Source organism: Magnolia sinica, chromosome 14 (assembly GCF_029962835.1).
Source record: "Magnolia sinica isolate HGM2019 chromosome 14, MsV1, whole genome shotgun sequence".
NCBI classification, from domain to species: domain Eukaryota; kingdom Viridiplantae; phylum Streptophyta; class Magnoliopsida; order Magnoliales; family Magnoliaceae; genus Magnolia; species Magnolia sinica.
Window position 1 is genome coordinate 6,809,118 of NC_080586.1, and position 18,725 is coordinate 6,827,842.

Sequence of the window (18,725 nt, forward strand, 5' to 3'; positions counted from 1 at the left end):
CTCTCCCACCTGAGAGAGAGAGAGAGAGAGAGAGAGAGAGAGAGAGAGAGAGAGGTGTTTGAAGTAGGGAAGCTGAGTGTAAAGGTTGTGGAGGCTCTTGAAAGCTCATCACCTCCAAAGCCTCTATTAATTAGCACTCCAACAGAAGCAAGAGAATATCCAGTGGTGGTTTTCGTCCGTGGCTTTTGTCTCACCAACAGCTGCTACTCTGCCATCCTTCAACACGTTGCTTCTCATGGGTACATTGCAGTTGCTCCTCAAGTTTATTTACATTTCACCTCAATCCTATTAAATCTTTACAAAAAATTACAAAATGACCCCGTCACCTTTTCTACTATGTTATTTTTTCATATCTTTACGTCAATCTAGACCATCCAAATTGCCGACCCAATTGTGAATTGAGATTTGGTTATACCACATTTTTGGACTCATGTTGTAAAATGATCTCTACAAATAGATGGACGGCATGGATGAAACACATGTGTGATGGTGGGGCCCATAGCTCCGACGATGTCAGCGGTGTAGCCAGTCTGTTTCCCACCCACCATGATGGCTGTCTGACAACCCGCAGCTGGCGCGGGTAGGTGTCGTGCGAAGCCGAGCACTGACACTCCTCGAGCTCCGAGTTGTACGACGGGTTCAAAGAATATCAATGTTACATGGGCCCCACCGTGATGTATTTATTATATCTTCACCGTTCATGTATTTTTAAAGATCATTATAAAGCAGTATCCAAAAAATAAATAATATCCAAAGATCATCTGGACCACACCACAAATAGTAGCAGAGAATAATTTTCACTGTTAAACGATTCGTGTGGTCCACATGGTAGTTAGATCTATCTTATTTTTCATCTCAAGCCTTAAGACAAAGTCACTAAATGGATGGACGGTTTGGATATAACACATATCCCATGATCACACCTCTATAACTTGTTAATGTCAAAAGAAGAGAGTCCCTGCACATGAAAATTGAAAAGACGGCACTACACTTTCGTGCAGTGCACGTCAACAACATAACACCACTAGTGTACTTGTATATATGCTCTTTCAGATACATATGGGGCCCACCTTGATGTATATGTTTTATCCAAGCCGTTCATTAATTTTGACATATTATTTTAGACGTTGAGTATAAAAGTGTGGTACATTGAAAGCTGAAGTAAACCACACCACATGAAATAGTTGGATTAAATTCGAACTATCCGAATCTTACCCAACCCGGTCCGACACGGGCAGGATGATCGAGTCAGACTCGATTCGGGTCAAGTTAGCCACGTATCGGATCTGTAGGAGTCAGGCGACCCGGACTCGGCCCCGGATCTGATCGAGTTCGGATTAAGCTACTGGGATGTCGAATCTGATCGGATTAGGCAAGATCCGGTCCAACCCGAACTGATGCCCAGCTTTAATTATTACCCACGGCAGGGATTGTCCCCTTGCCATGGGATAAGATTAATGCCATGCTATGTTGATAATATGGTGGTACATTAAATGGATATACCCACCATCATTTGAAATTATTGAGAACAACACACGTGTTATATCTAAATTGTTTATTTGTTTTGTAACCTCATATTATAGCATGAGCCTAAAAATGAGGTAGATCCAAAACTTATGTGGCCCCAAAGAAGTTTTCAATGGTAAGTATTCAATCCACGTTACTTTCTACGGTGGGGCCCACTTGAGCTTTAGATTTACCTGATTTTTTGGCCCATGCTCTAAAATAATCTCAATAAATGGGTGGATGGTGTGGATATAGCCAACACATCATGGTGGGACCTACACAACTTGCTAACATTGAGTGAAATTGGCACATGACCCAATGCAATTCCATTTAATGTAATTCCAAGCTTTTCCATGAATCCCATCCCACCTAATCCCTTCTAATCCCACCGCCCGAACAGGCCCTTAGCATGTTGAGTCACTCAGTGCGCAATCCACTTCCTAGCTGCAGTAGGTACGTGTCGTGCAAGACTGCTATAGCTACGTGCCGTGCGAGGACGAGCACTGACGCTCCTTGAGCTTCGAGTTCTGCAATCGATTCAAAGTAGATCAAAGTTACATGGCCCCACAATAATTTATTTGTTATATCTACACCGTTCATCTAATTTTAGAGATCATTTTAGACTATTATCCAAAAAATGAATAATATCAAAATATCATCTTTACCACACCACAAATAGCAGCATAGATAATGGTATTCATGGTTAAACAATTCATAGGGCCCACCATAACGTTTATTTTCCATCAAATCTGTTCACAACGTCACAATAACCTGAATGAAGAGGAAAAGCAAATTTCATATTAATCCAAAACTTTTGTGACCCCAAAAAGGGTTTGGATGGTAGACGTTCAATCTCCCACTGCTTTTTGCAGTGTGGTCCACTTGATAGTTAGATCTGACTTATTTTTCATATCAAGCCTGAAGACAAGCTCGCCAAATGGATGGACGGTTTGGATATAACATATATCTCATGATCAGACCCACATAACTTACGTTAATACAACAGCTATATAGCTGATGTGAGGTACACCAGTCCACCTTCGAGGATGGAAACAGATTGGCTACTCCCGCTACTAGCAGGCCTCTGGCTGAAGATCGGTGCTATGTGGGCCCACTATGATGCATGTGTTACATCTATTCCGTTTATATATTTTTACAGATTATTTTAGAGTTTTATACCAAAAATTAAAGGGATATAAATCTCAAGTGAACCACAACACAGGAAAACAATGGTGATTGGATAAACACTATCAATGACAACTACGACCCATATAACAGGATAACTGCAACCCATATAACATGACAACTGCGATCCATACAACTACGACCCCATATAACAGGACAACTGCGACCTAAATAACATGATAATTGTGATCGCGACCCATATAACAGGATAACTGCGATGCATATAACATGACAAGTGCGATCCATATAACTACGACCCATATAACAGGACAACTGCAACCTAAATAACAGAACAACTACGACTATGACCCATATAACAGGATAACTGCGACCTATATAACAAGATTTCCACGACCCATATAACAGGACAACTGCGATCCATACAACTGAGACCTATATAATAGGACAACTAAGACCCATATAACATGAAAACTATGATCCATGCAACTGCGGCCCATTTGGGTTGTGGTTTGCATGGGTCATAGTTGTCATGTTATATAGGTCGTAGTTGTTATGTTGCATGGTTCGCAGTTTGCAACGTGTTCACTTCCTTTTCTACCAAACCATTGGTACTATAACTTAAGGCCCACAATGGGGTGATCCGATCCATTCACCTTGTCGGCTAGATCAGTGTGGGACCAAAAAGTCCTAACTTGGGTAATATCCACTTCTAACAAACATCACAGTGAGCCTAGAAACTTTCAACAATCACCATTATTTTTTATTATGTGGGCTACACGAGCACTGGATCGAGTTGATATTTGGGCCTTAGCCCTAAAATGACATAGCAAGAAGGATGGGTAGCATGGATGAAACACATAAACAGTGGTGGGTTGTAGTTGTTATGTTGTATGGTCGTGGTTCTCATGTTATATGGGTCGTGGTTGTCATGAGGTATGGGTCGTGGTTGTCATGCAATTTGGGAGCAGAAAATGAGAACCACGATCCATATCACACGAAACCACGATCCATTTAACATGAGAACCACGACCCATATAACACGAGAACCACGACCCATATAATATGAGAGCAAAAGATATCCTGTGGTGTGTTCCACCTTAGATTTTTATCCACGACCCTTACCTCATGGAAACTACGACCCTTACCATATTACAACCACGACTATCACGGTTGTCATGTTATATGGGTCGTGGTTCTCATTTCCTGCTCTCAGATTACATGACAACCACGACCTTACATGCACATAAGATCCTTACCGTCCATCAAAGTTAGAAAAGTAACGTGCCTTTCCGTACCAAAGCTAGTCTGGCATTTTTCAAATATGATATGATTATTGATAGACTGCAGGAGCAGGAAATACAGACTATATGGGTCGTGGTTGTCATGACATAAAGGTCGTAGCTGTCATGTTATATGGGTCATGGTTGTCATATTATATAGGTCATGGTTGTAATGGGACGTCATTGGGTGTCGTTGAAGAGAACCGTTATTTAACTCTGTAGCTCAATGACAGAAATGGTACACCCCTAGTCATTAATGAGAAATCCCATAGGTCGTGGTTGTCATGTAATATGGGGTCGTGGTTCTCATGTGATATGGGTCGTGATTGTAATGGGTCGTCGTTTCCATGGGTCATGGTTATCATTATATATGAGTTGTGGTTGTCGTGTTAAATGGGTTGTGGTTGTCATGAGGTAACGGTCGTGGTTGTCATGAGGTAAGGGTCGTTGTTGACACGACAAAAAGGATGGGTGGCATAGATTATTCACATACATCAATTTAGGCCCCACTAACTGGTCCTTGCCAAGGCCCATAAAATGAAGACTACAATCCGCATAGCATGACAACCACACCCTTACCTCATGACAACCACAACCCTTTCCTCATGAAAACCACGACCCATATAACATGGCAACCACGACTCATACCTGGGTCATGGTTGTAATGTGGCAACGGTCGTGATTGTAATGTAGTAAGGGTCGTAGTTCTCATGTTATACGGGTCATGGTTTTCATAGGTCGTAGTTATAATGTTATATGGGTCGTGGTTCACATGTTACATGGGTTGCGGTTGTTACATGTTCACTTCCTTTACTGTCAAATGAAAGGATAGCTATTGGTACAATAGCCTGAGGCTAACAATGAGGAGATCCGTTCTGTCCACCCTGTCGGCCAGCTCGGTGTGGGCCCAGAAAGTCCTAACTTGGACAATGTCTACTTCTAATAAACATCACAGTGAGCCTGGAAAGTTTTAACAGTGAGTTCTATTGTTACCATTATTTTCTATTATGTGACCCACGTGAGCTCTGGATCAGGCTGATATTTGGGCCTTAGCCCTAAAATGACACGGTAAAAAGGATGGACGGCATGAATTATACACATACATCAATATGGACCCCACCAGTTTACTCCTTGCCCACGAGCAAAAAGGGTTCCGTATACATCACTTTACTAACATTAAATACGACGTAACTTCTTAGTCCCTAGAAAACTGTGCAACTACGGAACGAATGTCAGAGGCATTTTCATCCGAAACAATTTCCACAAGCTGTCAGAAGGCCCTCTAGGGAATATATAGTGTCGTGTCGATCGAGGTAATTGACCCAAACTTCGACGTGAGTATGGGCAATTTCCCTAAGAAAAAAGTGGAGATGAAGACATTAACTACTGGAACCTTCTTGTAAGATACGGTAGTTTAAGATCGGGCTGACTTTTTTTTTTTCTCTTTCATCGTGTGGCTCAATTTAAGAACAGGTTGGATGGTATATAAACATAACAATAATGACCCCAGAAGGTTTCAATGGCTGGCCCACTTGAGTTTTGAATGGGCCTGATTTTAACTTTCACTTCCTAACATAATCTGACAAAAATGGACTGATTGGATGTCACACACATCAAGGTGTGTCCCACGTATGGCCGTCGTAGGATCCGTTGCCTGAAATGATAAATGAAAATGAAGAAACAGATGTACACATTAAAAAAATAAAAATAAAAATAAATAAATAAATGAAGAAGAAGAAGATGTACACATCCATTGACAAAGCAATTTGTCATACTTAAATTATTAAACCATCTTAATTAAAACAGAAAATCACGATCAGATTACATAGAGTAGCTATTGACCAAACTATTAATCAAAGCAGAATTAGAACTAACACCACGCTGGTTGAAATAGGAATAGATACTGAAGAAGGCTTTTGTGCCGTTGGCCCTGCCCGAATATAGTCCCTGTAAAGCCTTTGGTGCTCCGATATGAATATAATTCTAAAAAAAAACAATACTGAAGAAGGCAATCGTAATGGTGAGAATGAAGGCAAAGATTACATAGAGTAGCTATTAACCAAACGATTATTCAAAACAGAATTAGAAGTAATAATACGAGGTTGGTGTAAATAGGAATAGATACCGAGGAAGGACATCGTAATGGTGAGAATGAAAGCGAATATGCCAGCTATGACTGAAATAATCGCCCATGGACTGCTGAAATAGTCACGAACCATGCTAGCCCGCCATGCATGCCAAACATGCTCGCTATACGCCCTAACCTCCTCGAAGAGACCCGAAAGGTAACAGTTTTCAATATCGATGGCGAAGCCATTCAACATCTGATTGAAGAGACGGGCTACCTCATCGTTGCTGCCCAAACTGTGCTCGATGATCTTGTTTTGGTTGAGTAAGTCCACATCAGCGGATGTATCAATGAGGAAATTCATTAAGATGGCATAGCTAGTGATGTGGGATCCGGTGATAGGAAGACATTGCTCGAAGGCGATGAAGTTTCGAAGCAGCTGATCAGTGGATCCGTAGATGGATAAAAGTGGGATTTCCATCACCCCCTTACTGAATTTTACGTCCAAGAAGCTGCTCACCTTGTCGTTCTTCTTGAACCTAACTCCAGCCAGTTGGAGTTCCGTTGCCGTAGGAATCAATCTCGGTGGTGGTGGGGCCACTGCTGGTGTGCTAGGGAGGCGAAAGTAACTGTTGTGGTGTAATTCCTCTGGAGGAGATGGGAGTAGATGTGACTGAAATAAATGGAGTAGGTGATGGATGGATCGATTTGAATGGTGCAACCCATCATCCTTCTGAAAGAGATGACTGTAAAAATCAAACGCGAGATCGATGAGAGATGAATGGGTGGATTCAACAGTAAGTTCGAACAAGCGCTGTAGGATGAAGAAAGGAAGTTGGTTTTCTAAGAGAAGCATGTCTTGGGCTATAAGCGGCAGCATCCAAGCTGTCCGATGAATGGGGTCCACCCCAATGGCCTCCTTCTGCTTGAGAAAGAGCTCGATGATGAAGCAACCATCGATTACCATCATCTCCACGAACTCGTTGCTACCAATATCGATGCTTTCTGAATAACAGCTCCGTGCCTGGGCTTCCATGGCCTTCATTTCCAAGAGGCAGTCTTCCAGACTACTATCTGGGCTTCGAGAGAGGAGGTTTTGTAGGTACCGCCATTTGTGCTCTTCCATGGATTGTAGCTGTTGGTTGGACAGGTGAAATGGGCCGATGGAGATGATCTGGGGATCATAGGTTTTGCCTGAATCAGCTTGCCGGATGTGTAGGGGAACTCTGAAGATGGTGGTTGAATCTTTGGGAGATGGATTTGAATTAGAGGCTGTCAGCCTCTCATTCATGGAATTCAACCATGCACTATTGGTATCTATTGCTACATGATCGCTGACGTTTTCTGCCCTCTCTATGGCTTTTCTCTCTTTCTCCATTTGAGGCAGATGGGATTTCTTTCTGCTGGTGATTGAATGAGATCTAAAGAGTTCTTTTATAAGATTAAAAAAACTAGAAGATAACCGGTTTGAATGGTCATCAATGAACTTTGTTTAATGAGGAGGTCTCATTTCCAATCCCTGTACCATACGTTACGCGGATGACTTGCAACGAATCAAGTGCACGTTACATCCAACCCTCTCACTAGGTTGGCCCCACCACGATGATCGACTATTAAAAAAATCAGACCTATTTACTCATTAGCTGGGCTACACCATAGAAAACAATGTATAACTATTTGATAATAAAATACAGGTGTGGTCCACTTGATGTGTGGATATGGATGATTTTTGGTCATTGTTATGCTCATGGCTGGGTAAATCTATCGGAATGATTGGATGTTGTACACACATGAAATATTAGAAGGTATCCACCAGGTGGAACGTAAGTCTTTCAAAGTAAATGTTTATATATATATTTTAATCTTTCCAAGATGGCCTATCACACCCACTAATCTGGTTGACTCATCAAGAGGGCCAAACATGTATCTAACCCACATCTATCTAGGGGTAAACGTATTGGCTACTCCCCCTGCCACCAGCCAATCGCTGATGGTTGGTGCTCTGTGGACCTTACCATGATGTATTTGTTTCATCCATGCCGTCCATATATTTTTCTAGATAATTTTAGTGTGGGAGACCAAAAATTAGGTATATAACAATCTCAAATAGACCACATTAATGCAAAAAGAGTGTTGAATAAACGTTGACCATTAAAAACTTTTTGGAGGCTATAAAAGTTTTGGGTCAAGCGGATCTTTGTTTTTTCCCTTCATATAGGTCTGTATGACTTAATCAACAGATTGGATGTCAAATAAACAGTACAGTAGGCCTTAGGAGGATTTTAATGGTGGATATCTAATTAGTATTGTTTTCCTGCGGTGTGATCCTCCAAGATTTATATCCTCCTTATTTTTGGGATTAAACCATAAAATTATCTGTAAAAATGGATGAACGGCATGGATGAAACACATACATCATGGTGGGGCTCACAGAGCACCGACCACCAGCCACCGGGCTAGTGGCAGGGAGTAGCCAATCCGTTTCCCATCTAGGATTAGGTTGCCATCTTGTGATGAAATATACCTTCTCTATGGTTTTTCTATCTTTCTAAAGGCATTGAATGGAAGATCTCACCTGATGGACGGTGTGGAATTTATATGTACAGACGGTGGGCCTGATTACATGATACAGGTGTCATAAGGACTTCGGCGCACGTTTTAATTTCGACAAACCGCACCATTTCTGTGGCGCCAATGAATGAATGAAAGAGAAAACAAAAAAAAAAAAAGAAAGAAGGGGAAATACCTTCTTTATGTTTGGGCCGCTGATCCAGAGCTCCGTGGGGCCCACCGTGATGCTCGTCTTCTTAAACAACGTTTACTGAGTAGTAACTCAGTACGCTAGGATACTAAACTCTGTTGGTGATGTACAAACTCTATGTATGCGTCTTAACCATGCCGTCCATCCGTTTCGATAGCTCATTTAAAGGCATGCCCCAAAATCGAAGCATATCCAAAGCTCAGGTGGACCACACCACGGAAAACAGTGGAAATAATGATGTCCACCGTTGAAAACTTCTCAGGCCACAATGATGTTTATTATGTTTATAAGTTCAGGCTGACATGAATGAATGTAAAACACATATATCAGCTTGATTCAAAACTTGTGTGGCACCTAATAAGTTTTTAATTGTACGCATTCAATTCTATAGATGATAACCATTTATCATCTAAAGATAATGGGATGATCAGAGTACTTTGGTTGGTTAAGTGAACCCCACATAAAAAGATGACTAATTATAATTATTGTGTGTAAGATTTAAGAGAATTCAGAATCTAATGGTTGAATTCTCCGCATGGGTTGTCATGGGTTAAGGAATTGATTAATCAAAAGCGAACTGATCAAATAAGTTTAGGTAGATATGATTAGTGAGCTAATTGAGGTATATAATTAGGTAATTACCAATCATTTCTTCTCAATGTAGCATAACGAAATCCACATTACCAGTTTTCAGGTGAGTGATTTCAACATATTTCATCTCCATTGTGATTAAAATAGTTATCTCATTGTTTTGCTATTTGTGTTCTTTGTATTAAGTAATCTGTTAAATTTGCTTAGAATTGAAATATCATATGATGCTATATATGTGACAATTATGAATATAATGCATCAGTCATTCTCATGCATTCATTGTCATACATTATATAATTGTGCTGAATACCCAGGGGCACTCCCTATATAACATATAGGTACTTACAATACCGAGTTATTTAGGGGATCATTCATAAATGCCCACAATATGTGGAAGCCCACCCTAGAAGGGGAGTTGCGGGTTGATGGAATCTAACTCAAGCAAGTAGATTGATCAACCCATTTGATACATTCATGCATCCATGCATCTCATGACATTTATGTATTCCTATTTTATTTATGGCGTGTATGAAACATGATAAGTTTACTTACTTGGATTGGCTAGGTGATGTTATATTGATGAAGAAACTGTACAGATTCATTGGACGATGAAACAATTGCTTAAGTTTCAGGGCAAGAAGATAAACCAATGGACAATTCACCAGGGCAATGGCCCTATCTTGATAAAGACGAGTTGAATGTGTTAAATCAATGGCGTATCTAGTTGAATTATGATTAATTATATTTCTAAGCCAATTTTAGTTGAATACTTTGAAAATCTTGAATATTTTATAGTATTATGGTTTAATAAAGCTCTAAATGGATGGGTTGTAGTACAATGCCTAGTTTTTTGTCAATAACATAGATATGTAGACTGAATGTTTATAAATTCTTGGAGATTGGTATAAATGTATGATTGAAATGAATGAATGAAAGATGTCTTTCTAGATGTTTGAAATTGTGAACTTAGTGTACATTTTAACTTAGCATTTCGAAAATGCTATGAAGAAATGGTTTTAATATACTTGAATACTTGATGTATGAGTAATGTGTCGTAATTCAGATAAGAGGGTGCACACTTTGTATCTGAATTTCAGGGCATGACAATAACACCCACCATTAAAAACCTTACAGACTGTGTGTGGAGCTTTATCAGGTTCTTTATATTCTATCATATCCATTTAGATGATGGACCTCACTAGGATGAAGGTATGCATGCTAAAAAATAAATAAATAAATAAAAATTATGAAATTTATGTTTTAGTGTCATTTTAAAAAAAAAATCTGATAAATTACCTTATTAATGTTAAGTTTTTGAGAAAGCCACCGCTAGGCCCCACCATTTTTTTTTTAAAGATTTATTTTTTATGTCAGATCCACCATTCTCACCAGGTGTGTTATACCTGCTTTGGTCCAAGGCCCAAAACTTAATTCCATCCTTAATTCATGGAGACCCATGATTGGAAACATTATTGGGGGACAATGTTCACCATCCAAACTTATTCTCTTTGGACTTAAAAGTGTGGGATCTAATAGTTGGAGTAGTTTTCATATAATCATCATGAAGAACCTCATAAAAATCAAGGGTAGATTTCTCTCTCCCAACTATTTCCTTTGGTGTGTCATACCTACATCACAGCTTAGCCTGATTTTTTTGCCCTTGACCTATAACATGGTATTACATATCTAATGGTCAGAGTGGATTGCACGTATATATCACAATGAAAAATTAGAGGGAAGCCTCTCTTCAAATTGAAAAAAAAAAAAACATAGATTTTATGAGACACTTGTCTTAATTTTTACAAGTCCACCCGTGAGATTCACTCTGGCCATTAGACATGTAATCTCATGTTAGGCCTTGGGCTAAAATAATAGGCTTACCTATGAGTCAAGTGGTCCACATTAAAATAAATGGTTGGTAGAGAGACATCCATGCTTGATTTTTACAAGGCCCATTGTAATGAATCATTAGATGCCACAACAAAATTTAAGCCTGGGGCTCAAAACTAAAGCCCATCCATGATTCATTTGAGCCACACCAAATGAAATAATATGGAGGGTAAGCATTCTCCCGTGCACTGTTTTTAGTTGTGTACTCCACTTGAATCATGGATGGGTATGATTTTTGGACCCGGGACTAACAAGTGGTTTTGGGCCCTAGGACTAACAAGAGGTGACCCTCTTGGTGGTTAGGGTAAATTTCACATAAACATTAAGGTGGGGCACACTGTAATTGTGGACCCCTTTCTTTCATGGGCCACTAGAATTGTGATCGATAAATCTAAAGGAAGGTACTCTGGTACTCCTCTAGTAATAGTTACTTACAATAGGTAGCTAATTATTAGGTGATCTTTGAGATGAAGATTGCTGGCACTCCATATCAGTTGTATGGCTGGTTCCGTTGGTTGGTAGGAATTGGCTGCTTGCAGGGCTATGAAGGGGTTGTTTGCAAGGTTGGGTATAGGGTTAGGAGTGTGAAGGGTGGCATGCTTGGTTTATGGTCTGATTGGCAGCTGGACCTCAGGGAGGCTGGTCCTGTGCTATCTCTGTTAGGCCCTCTTGGAGTGGCTTGGAGCAAAAGGTTTTGTTGGCGAGCCCCGCTTCTACCTATCTGGAATGGGACTGCTAGAGTTCGTCTCAATTTGGTCCTCCCTCTTTTTTTATTTATTTTTTATTTTTTATTTTTCAACTTTTCTGATTTGTGTTTTGCTCTATGACAAGTAGGCTTGTTTTATTTTGTGGAGCCCTCCCGAAATTCAAGGCTGTAAATCTTTCTTCTGACTCTAAAATTCAGGTGGAGAAATTCCACCTTTTTCTTAAAAATTTTAAAAAAAAAGAAAAAAAAAAGAAGAAGAGGTTATTGAAAACATTTCTGAAAAAGGTATCATAACATAAATTCTGAGTTAAGTATGTAGTTTTTGGTAAATTTCTATATTTAGAGATTTGATGCATGACTTCACATGGTATGGCCCTAATGACTTTTGGATCGGACTGGTTTCTTGGATTAAGGAAAGGACGAAGGTGCATACAAGCTTCGTGGCCAACTGTTCTAATCAACGAGATCACAGAATGGATGGGTTGAATGTCGTACACGCATCACGATGCGCCGCACACATGGCTTTGTAGATCGGGTCTGTCCTATATTCCTGTGAAGACTTGCATTCTTGAATCCCCATGCATGGACTTTGAACATTAAAAAAACCAGGCAATACGTGGCGCTGTCCGGTATGCGTGTGCGCGCATTCTTAAACCGGCATGCATGGACTTTGTGCAATAAAATAACAAAAGGCAAAAGTGCCGCCTTCCAGTTTGGGTTTATTATTACTTACAATCTGGATGAATGTGCTAGAATCTGGACAGTCCATCTTATGCTCCATTAATGATGGGCCACTGTGCAAAATTCACAATGATTAAATGATCTTACACTTTGGATTGGGTTAATATACTCAGCCAAAGCCTTTGAATTAGGGAGTGGATTAGGTATGGCCTCACCCAACACGTTGTGGCTGTAACCGTGGGTCCCACCTTGATGTATATATTGTATATCCACGTCTCTCGTTTTGCCAGCTCATTTTAGGGCATGACCCCAAAAGTGAAGCAAATCCAAATCTCAGGTCAACCACATCGTAGGAAATAATGGTGATTGAACGCCCACCATTAAAAAAAAAAAAAAACTTCTTAGAGCCCACCGTAATGTTGACTTACCATATATCCAACCTATTGATAAGATCACACAGATCTGGATGAAGGGAAAAAAAAACTATCGGCTTGATCCAAAACTTTTGTGGCTCACAAGAAATTTTTAAGGATATGTGATCACTGTTTCTTGTGGTGTAGTCCACATTAGATTTCTATTTGCTTCATTTTTGGGCTCATGCCCTAAAATGAGCTAAAAAAATAAAATAAAATAGATAAATGGCAAAGGCATACAATACATACATCAGGGTAAGCCCATGCTGAGGGCTGCACCTAATATGCTCCCTTTTGATTAATAGCATGAATAATTTCCATGTCGGAACAGGTGGAACTATCTTTATTTCCACCCTCCATACAAAAACCACAATTTATAGAGCTATTTATAAAGTTATGATTGTACTCTTATGGCCATGGACCATGCACTGAATGGCCCACCAGATGAGCCGTTGTCTTGTTTCGTACTGGCTCGATTGAGATTGATGGGAATCGGCAAGGAACGGGGCAGAGAATGACGGATAGGAAAGGAACTGAGCTGAAACACAATAAGAGCATGAAAATGGCTCAGACAGTGGGACCCACAAGAAGATCCATGAGTCATCTCTCACGCACATGCAAGCGATAATATAAAGAATTTTTTATTTAATAAAAAAAAAAATCAATATCTTAGGCTCAGTAATAACTTCCCCAGTCAAAGCCCTCTATCTATTGACCAATGAGGTAGAAAATAAGATCTAGTTAAAATCATAGAAGTTGACAATTGTTGACCAATATGATAGTTGAAGGAGGGAAGTCATCAAGGCCGTCTATCAGTTAGTTCTATATGATGAGAGGAAATTCATATGGCAAAAGCGGTGAGGTTTTGTGGACTTGCAAGAACTATTTCTGTGTGCCCATGACTTGTGGACTGGTGAAACAGAGAAATGTCCGCATACCTGTTTCAATGATCCATCCACTAGCGTACAATTTTGTTACTGGGATGCACTATTTTCACTCTCTTAGCTTTTTGAACCCTTTGGCCCAGACCAATTAGATGGCATGGATCTGCATATTGGATGTTTCGACCGTCCACACCTAACAATTTGGCAGACGAAGGTGGGCCGTAGGTTGACCCAATCCCTTAGCTGTTGATTTTAGATGGACGCTGACGAGCCTCTCTTTGATCAGAAAGGTCCAACTTGCTCTCCATGTGCACAGCAGTGTCCTCGCGATTGTTTTGCGTGGACTTGAATTTCATAAAATTGGGTAGGAAGCCCAACCTGATGTGTGTGTGACATCCACTGCTTCTAATTTTTATTTTTATTTTTAGCTTATGTTATGACTTAAAGTCGAAAAATAAAGCTGTCCCAAAACTCAAGTAGGCCACAACATAAGAAAAAAAATGGAGATGGAGAAAATGACTAGTGGAACCATCTCGTAGGATACGGTAGTTTAAGATCGGGCTGACTTTTTGCCTTTTTCATTTTCTTTTTCTTTCATCGTGTGGCTTAATTTAAGAACAGGTTGGATGGTATATGTCACACCCCAAAATTCAGGTACAGAGTGTGCACCCTCAGACCCGAGTTTCAGTTCGTGACTCGTACACAAAATGTACTAATTTAATTCCTTAATCGGTTTAATCAGAGATGATAATTATATTCAATATAAGGTCCACCATAATCTCAATCACACATATATAATACTTAGCATCAATCAACTAAACATATATAAATCTTGACGACCCTTAAAATAAAATGAACCTTGAAATCATTCACTTATTATACTATTATACTATAATGATATTTATTCCATGTTAACATTATTTCAAAGAAATAAATCTAAATAATTGCTTAAAGTCTTAAAATAAATACTAATATACATTATCAAATTATGCTAACAAAATAAAACATATAATCAAAAATTGTCTAATGCCGCCACTTCATCTTTAAATAAGTATGCCCATGTTTCAGGTGGGTCATGTTCAGGTATAGTAGATCCTTCTGGTTCTTGCGTCACATCATCTGCTAATAGCTCCTCTGTACGGTTTTTACATCAATAAAAATGTAAGCTGGCCAAGCTTAGTAATATAACCGAGCATGGTTCATAATCATAACAATTAAAATAATATATAAATACATGTACAATGATATGAATGTAAAATGATGTATGAATGCATCAGATGGGATGATCGTCCATCTGCTTGGGTTGGAGGTCGTCAACCCGCATCCACCAGTTGGGTAGGCTTCCACCTTTCGGTAGGCTTGGGCATAACCCACATCTGGTAACGCTCTACCAGGATCGATATTTCTTTCAGGGAAGGCCCCTAGGATTGATCATACATTATGTAACTCAATGAATGAGGGATGATATGTAAATGCATATTTTTAATATTTGGCATAGTTGTCTCGATTAAAATATTCACATATACATTTATCGTACAATTATCATATCAAAATATTCAAACCAGTTAATTAATCAAATAATCACAATGATTTATTTCAATTTTAATGAATTATGAAACAAGTTGGGTTACTCACCTGAGTTTGGTAGTATTGACTCTGCAATGTAATTAGGTTAATTTGAATTCCGGGGTCCTATCAATTATATCAACGATATTATTATTCATTTATTTGTATTACATGGTGGGGTCCACCTTTGATTTACATTTTCTTTTTTAAATTCTGAAATTGAATGCCAAATAATTAATCGGGGTGGCCCACCGGATGATTGGATCATCCAGATTCTTGAGGTATTATCATGTTTTGCATCTACACATTAGATGAATGATATGAATCTAACCACACATACAACGATGGCCCATCTCGACCTTTTACGCCAAGTGATACGAACACTTACGTAAAAATCTAAGATTCTTTTATTAAACACTTTTAGATCTGACTAATGTGGCCTATCTGATTGTTAGATTGATCTAAAAATTATGGCCCTTGTATCTTTTGACCTTAAAGATCATATGATCCATACAGATCTATCTTAGCACAATCAAATTCTATCAATTTAATTTATTCCTAAAATATTACTAATTAGACCGAAATCATAAAAACATCACTTTATTAAAATTGACTCTACACACATATACAATGATGGTGTGGATGATCCACGCCATCCATTGTATAGATCAAGAAGAAATTAACAACATAATAAAAAAATTAAAAAGATCTAATGATTAGAACTTACCTGATCGAGCCTTCTTAGAATTTCCTCTTCCTTTTACTTTAAAGCTTTTATCTTCTTCTTTTAAAAAAAAAAAAAATACAAAAACCTTTTTTTATGATATTTAATAAAAAATTTATTATTACTACTTCAAAAATTGATCCCTAAACCTCTCTCAGTTAAGAATTTTGCTACCAACTCAACTATTAACTTGTTTTTATTTTTTATTTAAAAATAAAATCTTTAAATATATATATATATTTTTATAATGTACCAAAATTTAGGGCTGTTACAGTATATAAACGTAAAAATGACCCCAGAATGTTTCAATGGCTGGCCCATTTGAGTTTTGAATGGACCTGATTTTAACTTTCGCTTCCTAACATAATCTGACACAAATGGACTGATTGGATGTCACATATCAAGGTGAGTCCCACGTATGGCTGTCGTATCCGTTGCCGGAAATGATAAATGAAAATGAAGAAACAGATGTACACATTAAAAAAAGAAGAAGACGAAGAAGAAGAAGATGTACACATCCATTGACAAAGCAATTTGTCATACTTAAATTATTAAACCATCTTAATTAAAACAGAATCACAATCGGATTACATAGAGTAGCTATTGACCAAACTATTAATCAAAACAGAATTAGAACTAACACCACGCTGGTTGAAATAGGAATAGATACTGAAGAAGGCTTCTGTTCCGTGGGACCTGCCCGAATAGAGTCCCTGTAAAGCCTTTTGTGCTCCGTTATGAATATAAATCTTAAAAATTTTAAAAAATTTTAAAAAAAAGAAAAAAAAAAGAAAAAAAAAAGAAGAAAAGAAAGATAAGAAGGCCATCGTAATGGTGAGAATGAAGGCAAAGATTACATAGAGTAGCTATTAACCAAACGATTAATCAAAACAGAATTAGAAGTAATAATTCTATGTGGGTGTAAATACGAATAGATACCGAAGAAGGACATCGAAATGGTGAGAATGAAAGCGAAGATCCCGGCTATCAGTGAAATAATCGCCCATGGACTGCTGAAATAGTTACGAACCATGCTAGCTCGCCATGCATGCCAAACGTGCTCGCTATACGCCCTAACCTCCTCGAAGAGACCCGAAAGGTAACAGGTTTCAATATCGATGGCGAAGCCATTCAACATCTGATTGAAGAGACGGGCTACCTCATCGTTGCTGCCCAAACTGTGCTCGATGATCTTGTTTTGGTTGAGTAAGTCCACATCAGCGGATGTATCGATGAGGAAATTCATTAAGATGGCATAGCTAGTGATGTGGGATCCGGTGATAGGAAGACATTGCTCGAAGGCGATGAAGTTTCGGAGCAGCTGATCAGTGGATCCGTAGATGGATAAAAGTGGGATTTCCATCACCCCCTTACTGAATTTTACGTCCAAGAAGCTGCTCACCTTGTCGTTCTTCTTGAACCTAACTCCAGCCAGTTGGAGTTCCGTTGCCGTAGGAATCAATCTCGGTGGTGGTGGGGCCACTGCTGGTGTGCTAGGGAGGCGAAAGTAACCGTTGTGGTGTAATTCCTCTGGAGGAGATGGGAGTAGATGTGACTGAAATAAATGGAGTAGGTGATGGATGGATCGATTTGAATGGTGCAACCCATCATCCTTCCGAAAGAGATGACTGTAAAAATCAAACGCGAGATCGATGAGAGATGAATGGGTGGATTCAACAGTAAGTTCGAACAAGCGCTGTAGGATGAAGAAAGGAAGTTGGTTTTCTAAGAGAAGCATGTCTTGGGCTATAAGCGGCAGCATCCAAGCTGTCCGATGAATGGGGTCCACCCCAATGGCCTCCTTCTGCTTGTGAAAGAGCTCGATGATGAAGCAACCATCGATTACCATCATCTCCACGAACTCGTTGCTACCAATATCGCTGCTTTCTGAATAACAGCTCCGTGCCTGGGCTTCCATGGCCTTCATTTCCAAGAGGCAGTCTTCCAGACTACTATCTGGGCTTCGAGAGAGGAGGTTTTGTAGGTACCGCCATTTGTGCTCTTCCATGGATTGTAGCTGTTGGTTGGACAGGTGAAATGGGCCGATGGAGATGATCTGGGGATCATAGGTTTTGCCTGAATCAGCTTGCCGGATGTGTAGGGGAACTCTGAAGATGGTGGTTGAATCTTTGGGAGATGGATTTGGATTAGAGGCTGTCAGCCTCTCATTCATGGAATTCAACCATGCACTATTGATATCTATTGCTACATGATCGCTGACGTTTTCTGCCCTCTCTATGGCTTTTCTCTCTTTCTCCATTTGAGGCAGATGGGATTTCTTTCTGCTGGTGATTGAATGAGATCTAAAGAGTTCTTTTATAAGATTAAAAAAACTAGAAGATAACCGGTTTGAATGGCCATCAATGAACTTTGTTTAATGAGGAGGTCTCATTTCCAAACCCTGTGCCATACGTTACGCGGATGCCATACGTTACGCGGATGGCTTGCAACGAATCAAGTGCACGTTACATCCAACCCTCTCACTAGGTTGGCCCCACCACGATGATCA

General features: G+C 39.4%; 2 protein-coding genes across 2 annotated transcripts; both read right to left on the reverse strand.

Annotated features, from left to right (window-relative positions):
- Nucleotides 1–5,685: 5,685 nt before the first annotated feature.
- Nucleotides 5,686–7,401, reverse strand: LOC131225893 (UPF0481 protein At3g47200-like). Its single transcript, XM_058221497.1, has 2 exons — nucleotides 6,058–7,401; nucleotides 5,686–5,915 (listed from the first exon to the last, which is right to left on the reverse strand). The coding sequence occupies exons 1-2, from the start codon at nucleotides 7,376–7,378 to the stop codon at nucleotides 5,803–5,805; spliced, it is 1,434 nt and encodes a 477-aa protein (XP_058077480.1). The 5' UTR covers nucleotides 7,379–7,401; the 3' UTR covers nucleotides 5,686–5,802.
- A 9,668-nt stretch (nucleotides 7,402–17,069) lies between these two features.
- On the reverse strand, nucleotides 17,070–18,476 carry LOC131226007 (UPF0481 protein At3g47200-like). Its single transcript, XM_058221644.1, has one exon. It carries the CDS (start codon nucleotides 18,474–18,476, stop codon nucleotides 17,070–17,072), a length of 1,407 nt encoding a protein of 468 aa, XP_058077627.1.
- Nucleotides 18,477–18,725: the final 249 nt, after the last annotated feature.